A 7,096-nucleotide genomic window follows, 5' to 3' on the forward strand; every position below is an offset into this window, starting at 1 on the left:
TAGAATAATATACCCTGGTGATGATCCTGCCATGGGGGTCCTTGTTCAGGCATTTTCTGTTAGAGTGACAACCTCGGCTTTCCTGTGCTGTCACCCTGTCACGTGTGCTTCCTGTGTAGACTATAGGCAGCCATATTGACACTCATTATGCAGGATTTTCTGCCGTTGTCACCATCTTGTCTACATACATGGAGCACATGTATGTAGACAGGAAGTGGTCGGCAATTACTGTGATATTGTGACAACAGTCTGACTCTCTCTCACAATTGTTCTTTTGCATTGTCACATAGGCTACAGATGGAGATAGGGAGGCACTGATACCGATTTTCTGGTATCGAGTACGAGTACCGATATTTTATTTTGGTACTCGCCTGTACCGAGTACCGGTACCTTGTGCCCAGATTATCAAGAAGTCAGGTGCTGAATCGTGACCCGTCGCCCAGCTTCCTGATTGCCTGTGAAGCCAGTGTCCTAGCGAAATAACACCGGCTTCACTTGCTGAGGCTGTCTGGCTTCCTGACCAATCGGGAAGCTGTCGGGCAAGCCAGGAGGTGCTGTCCGGCCCCCTGATTGGTGAGGAAATCAGGCTGCTTAGCGAAAGGTGAAGCTGGCTTCCTAGCAATCGGGAAGCCGTGCGGTACGTCATGATCCGGCTTCCTGATTTGCTAAGAAGATGGCGTTACTTATTGCTAGGTAGCGTGGCTTCCTGACCAATCAGGAAGCTGGGGCACGAGTCTTAATGTGCCGTCTGCCTCCTGATTGATTAGGAAGCCAGGCTGCTTACCAACAAGTGAAGCCGGTCATAACTCACCACCCGGCTTCCTGATTGGAAAGGAAGCCGGCTCCATGCTCTCTCAGCACTCCCCTGGAAATCTCCCTCTGACCGGAAGTTCTGGTATCGGGATAGTTATCGGAGTATTTGGGCGAGTACAAGTACTCGGCCGTATACTCAGTATCGGCACCAATACTAGTATCGGTATCGGTGCATCCCTAGATGGAGACTACAAGTGACCTTTTCAACACACATTACACAGGCAGGAGTGTCATGCAGCGATCGCTGGACCCATTTGCATGTAGACAGGAAGTGGCTGCAAAGTTGCTACAGGAGATCCACATTGCTAGGATGCAACAAGGAATAAAAAGAAAAATAAAGGGGTGAAAAATAGTTTACCTAAAAAGGGAATTAACCTTGATACGCAGTGATTTTAGCAAAGTAGATTCCATTCAGTTACGGTTTAATTGTATGTTAAGTTTGTATTTTATTCTAATTACTAGAAATCTGCACTTCGTGTAAGATGATATCGCAGAGCTACTGGCGACGACGCTCATTTGGCCTTGCTCTCTTGCACTCTGAATGAACCCTTGTGTGTTTTCTGCCTTCTTGTTCTGCAGCTCTTGAAGTCTCAGGCCTATCTTCCCCGCAGAGATCCCTCGGGGCCTTTCCTTATGGCAGTTGACCACTGTTTCTCCATCAAGGGTCAGGGCACGGTGATGACAGGCACCGTCCTCTCCGGCTCCGTCAGTCTCAATGACAATGTGGAGATCCCAGCCTTAAAGGTAAGAAGAAAAAACTCTTTGGCCACTAGTGGGCAGCGTTGTACAAGTAGATACACCTACAGGGGGGATGTATTCACTGTCATGTTTTAGTAAAATCCATGTTATATATATTATTATACAGGATTTAAACAGCGCCAACAATTTGCACAGCGCTCTACAATATAAGGAAGACATTACAATCACAATACAACTCAAGACAAGATAGTAAGGAGGGCCCTGCCCATGAGGGCTTACAATCTAAAAATATATGCACAATAGTTTTGTAAGCTATTTATAACTGGGCTCAGTAGATCGGGAGGTGAGCGAACACATGCCGGTGTTTGCTCACTTCTCGATCCTGTCACGGCCCTCTGCCGTGACAGGGGAGGGGCTGGATTCCCCGCTCCGATCCTCCAGCGCTGACTGGCGGAACAGACGGGGGAGGGGGCGGGTACAGCTGACTCTGCCTCTAGATCGGCAGAGCCAGCTGTCATTCACGCAGCTGGGCGGCTCCAGACATAATTGTCGGGATCCGCTTCAGCTGCGACGTCTCAGTATACCGCGAGCTACTGAGATACTGAGCTTTGGGTGACGGGAGGACGCTAGTTTGTGTCGTCCCGTTACCCTAAGGAGAACTATGGGGAAAAGCCCTGACCCCACAGTTCTCCTTTAAAGCTCACCTCCAGACAACACTTACTGGAAGTTTTCTATAGAGCTGAGAAGGGTTAGAACCTCTAATAGGTTTTTAATTTCTGTCCCATATGGGAAGAATTTCCTTATGTCCTGTACTAGTGACACCCTACATCACCGTGACGCACATTGGTGTCACCAGGACAGGAAGTAAAGTGATATGTCTTCAATGAAAAAACAAAAGATCTAGTGCATCCCCACTTAAAGTGTATCTAAACCCATAAACATAGACATAGAAGAGAACCATTTTGCCTTCGTAGCATTGTTTCTACCCTTTAATAGCAGGAAAGGCGATGAAGGTTTTTTAAAAATCCTTTTAAAGGTTTGAGATGTTCATAAAGACCACAGGAGCATCTGAAGGCCAGACTCCCCGACCCAGGTCATGCGACGTCACGGCCCCCCCTGTGTTTACCAAACACCCTGGACAGTGAGTGACAGGAGGTGCCCACTGGGCATTGGGACGCAGCTTTTATAAAAATAAACTATTTGGGAAAGAAAAACAAACCAAGGCGTTCGCCATGGAAAGTGGTTTGCCTTTCCCTCAACAGTCGCTAATAGTTTGTGACATGTCTGACCGTCTGAACCCGAGTATGGAGAGGTCAGCGTGAAATTCCTCCTCCTGACTCCCACCTACTCTGCGTTTTTTAAAGGGTAAGGGCACTTAAAGAGCACTTATCCTTAAAGAGGACCTTCCACCTCCCCGTGTAAAACTTGCCCAGTTCCCCTTTCTCTCTCTTGCTGTTTAATGCTGAATAGATATAACTACCATCCTAGCGAATGTTGCCTTGTCCTCTTCTGATCGGCCACTCTTTTGCTGCACACCCGCTCGCGTGCTGCCATCTTCATTACATTCATTCTCTTCTTGATTCTTGCAGCCGGCCCCTTGATGGCCAATACCAGACCACGTGGGATCGCAGATGGAGGTCTGGCGTTGTGATGTTCATTGTAGCAAGCAAGATCTTACTATTAATATACAGGATTTATATAGCGCCAACAGTTTTCGCAGCGCTTTACAATATAAGCAAGACATTACAATTAAATAACATTCAAGACAAGATGGTAAGGAGGGTCCTGCCCATGAGGGCTTACAATCTAAAAGGGAGGGGCCAATGATACATGAGGAGGTAGCTGTGTGGGGATGAATTGTTTGAGAACGTGATGGTTGAGTGGTTAGGTTGGGTTGGGATAGTCTTCCCTGAAGAGATGAGTCTTAAGGGATCGCCTAAAGGCAGTCATTGCACAATTTCCATGCTGAATGGAACTCCAGCCTCCTGGGAAGTGTGACTTGGGTTTGCCAGGAGGCTGCAGGTTTGGGCAGTACGTCACCCTCACCTAGGCGAGGATTGAGGAATGCGAGAGGGTCCAGGTAAAACGTTTAAAAAAAGTACTTTAAGGCCACATTTGTGTCCTGAGCGTAGGTTTCTGAAGTACGACATCGCTCAGGGTGTGGTGTGTGCTGGAGGCGCACGAGGGCCAAGCCAGGTGGTGTGGTGGAGCCAGACCAGGAACAGGCAGGGTGTGGTGTGTGCTGCAGGCACACTAGGGCAAAAAGCCAGATGGTGTGGTGGGGCCAGATTATGAACAGCCAGGGTGTGGTGTGTGCTGGAGGCACACGAGGGCCAAGCTAGGTGGTGTGGTGGAGCCAGACCAGGAACAGTCAGGGTGTGGTGTGTGCTGGAGGCACATGAGGGCCAAGTCAGGTGGTGTGGTGGAGCCAGACCAGGAACAGCCAGGGAGGCTGGAGGATTAGACAGGCTGAGAGAGGTGTGGAAAGCTGCTGGAAGCAGCTAACGGGTATGAAGTACCACTGAGGCAAATGTTAAAGTCCTGGGACTGGACACTGCGAGTGAACAGGACAACCTTGAGTTGGTGTTATACTTTGTGTTATATGTTGAAGTTAAGCCTGAAGTTGTGTTTTTCACCTGTGAGTTGCCTGGAGAAAAAGAATAGAGACTTCTTTTGGTTTATGGAAAATCCCTGTGCGAGTGCCCTGTGAGCTCCCCAACAATACAGCAGGTAAACAGCTCCCATATATGCTTCTCAACTGTTTGCTTGGAGACAGTGATGTCACAAGGGGGGTGCGGCCTGCACCCAGGTGACACCAAAATGACTGACAGGCATTTTGGTGTCACCCCCTCTGAAAAGTCAGGTACTCGTCAAGGACCGAGAGCCTGACAGCTGCTCGAGAGGGAGGAGGGGACCCGGCTGCATACCTTATCCCTCCAGGGTCACGTCCCCTCCCCGCCGGCGTCCATCACCAAGATGGCCGCCGGCAGGTAACAGCGGTACCTCGCGTGACGTCACTGCGGGGTGTCACCCGGTACCCACACCGGGGATCACCCCGCCTCGGGACGCCTCTGCTTGGCGATTAGCTTTAAATGGTTCATTTTTGACTGGAGCATTCCTTTAATTCACATGTAGCCATCTTAGCCCATTGTTCAGGAAGAAGCCATTCACACCACCTCTGAAAAGGTCATAATGTGTCATCTTCACCCTACGCCATGCCGGGGTCACAATTTTGGAGTTTTCTTCCTTTTTTCCCAGTGGCGTCAGAAGGGTTAATGGTGTAAAATTGGTGTCCCCTTTAGGCACATCGATTGTCTGGGGCCTTTGAAGACGAACGTAACAAGCGTTATAAGGTTTCAGAATCTTGGGAAACAAAACTCTGCTTGATGAGATAAAAGCAGTGATGACCTGCTAATTGCTGCCATTACAGAGGGGAAAAAAAAGAAGATGTTTGCCTCCTTCACATCTCCGTCCGCTGCCAGTTTAGGGATTAGTCGGAGGGATGAACTCATGCGAGCGATTATACCCCTCGTTGGAGCTGGGGCTTGTGGCCACGGCTCTCCAGAAGTTAAAATAAAGCTGCGCGAGAGAATGGGGTATTGTACGAGTGTTCCGGACATGAAAGGCAGATACAATCAGATACAATCACAAATGATAGGAGCATTTTGAAAGATTGATTGTCCGTCTATGGGAGAGGATATGGAGGAGGCAGGCCGGTCTCACTCCTTCCTTTGTGTTCTGGGCCTGGAGATTACAGCAGAAGCTCTATCTGGTTACACCGCAGCCTCAGGATCAAGCCGCACGAAATGGCCTATTTGCCCTTTCCGATGGGTCTTGCGGCTTGTTGACATCCGTGCCAGCACGCCATGCCGAATGATACGAGGGAGGGGAGGGGAAAAAAATCTGAGCTGGCCGAATTTCCAGCGCCCATTTATGCTCCTCCGCTATTATTTTAATCAGCAAATTGCTTTTAATTCGATAGCATTATAGCTCACCATGGCATATGCGGAAATGCAGGAAAAAATGCAGCTGAAGGAGGATAGTGATAAGTTATATTGCCATCTCAAGGGGCCACAAATCATCCAATGCAATCTTCCAATCAGTGGCTCGTGTATTTTTTCCAGTGACAGGCGTTTTTCTGCTTGCAGCAAACCCTCCGGTGTGAACAGGGGCCACAGAAATTAATGGGATTCCTCGTCTTGAGCGTTTTGTCGTGCTTACCTTTAAGCGACAGTGCCTAGGTGTGATCTGGGACTAATCCATCTCCGGCCTTCCCCTACCCAACCAACTAGAGTCGCAGTCAGGGTCGGATTTCCCACAAGGCCGATGAGGCTCGGCCTCGGGGCGGCAGGGAGTAGAGGGGCAGCAGGATGGGAAATTTTGGATACTGTCGTTTTTTGCGGTTTCACGGACGCACACAATTTTAAGGCTTGACATGTTTGGGTATCTATGTACCCGGCGTGACCCCGTGTTTTATATTTTACCAAACAATTGGGTATTATATTCTGTGCACTAAATTTCATTTTAGTGTATTGTATCCTAAAAATACGTGTTTGATAAACATTTGCGCAAATACCGTGTTAAAAACACTTTTGCCTGGAGTTCTGCTTTTAGTCCAGGTGCAGACTTGGGCGATCTCAGGACCGCGCAATCGTGTGCAGTTGCACACAGTGGTTGCTGTGCGGCCCCATTGATTTCAATGGAGTTATATCCGTGCGGCAATCGCTGAAAAAAGGTACATGTACTTTTTTTTCACGACACGCGCCTCACGTTTTTTTTAGGCTGCGAATACATGCGCAATTTCAAGGGCGGAATCGCAGCGGGAAACCACGCGATCTGCCTGGGATGCCATTAAAAAAGAATGGCACCACCAGGGCGATCAGCAGTGGTGTGTGGTTCCGTGACCGTGCGGTTTCGTGCACGATTACCGCACGGTCACGGATCGCCCAAGTGCAACCCTGGCCTAAGTCAAAAGAGAGACTTAGGCCTTGTTCACACCAAATGCAGACCAGATCCGGTCAGGTTTCTGCACACGCAGTGCAGTGGGTTGTGCCGCGTTTTAGACGCGTTTTGGATGCGTTTTTGATGCGTTTAGTGCCGGTTTTGGTTAAAAAAAAACAACTTTTTTTTTAAGTTTAACATGGGCTTTCAGGCACTTGCATGCGTTTTTGCGTTTTTGATGCGTTCCAGACCAGATCCAGAGCAGGTAAAATAGGGCTTGCCGCAGTGTTTTCATCCGGTCTGGATCTGGTCTGGATCCGCACGCTGCGATGTGAACTGGAGGTCAAAATACCATAGGAATACATTGGACGCAGTTTTGATCCGGTCTGCACCTGCTCTGGTCCGGATCTGCTCCGCGCTTGGTGTGAACAAGGCCTAAGTGGTGAATAAAGGATAAGGAAATATACTGGACTGGGTGGTGGTGGGGCGTGGCTTAGCTCTGAATTCAGAAAGGTGAATTTAGCTATTCCGACTCCCAAATAAATTTATGGTCAATACGAGACCTGTGACTCTTTATAATAACCTTGGATCCAGCTTACTGTAAATTCCTGGAACCCCTTAAAACCTTATTTCTCTATTTCCT

At 48.8% G+C, this 7,096-nt stretch overlaps 1 protein-coding gene across 1 annotated transcript in view; it reads left to right on the forward strand.

Annotated features, from left to right (window-relative positions):
• EEFSEC (eukaryotic elongation factor, selenocysteine-tRNA specific) overlaps window positions 1–7,096 on the forward strand; it is a 120,924-nt gene that overhangs the window by 25,947 nt on the left and 87,881 nt on the right. The window contains exon 4 of the mRNA XM_018553924.1: window positions 1,393–1,557. Within this exon, the coding sequence (XP_018409426.1) occupies window positions 1,393–1,557 (165 nt within the window). The remainder of the gene's footprint in view (window positions 1–1,392; window positions 1,558–7,096) is intronic.

Source organism: Nanorana parkeri, unplaced genomic scaffold (genome assembly GCF_000935625.1).
Source record: "Nanorana parkeri isolate BGI_ZX_2015 unplaced genomic scaffold, ASM93562v1 scaffold135, whole genome shotgun sequence".
NCBI lineage: Eukaryota > Metazoa > Chordata > Amphibia > Anura > Dicroglossidae > Nanorana > Nanorana parkeri.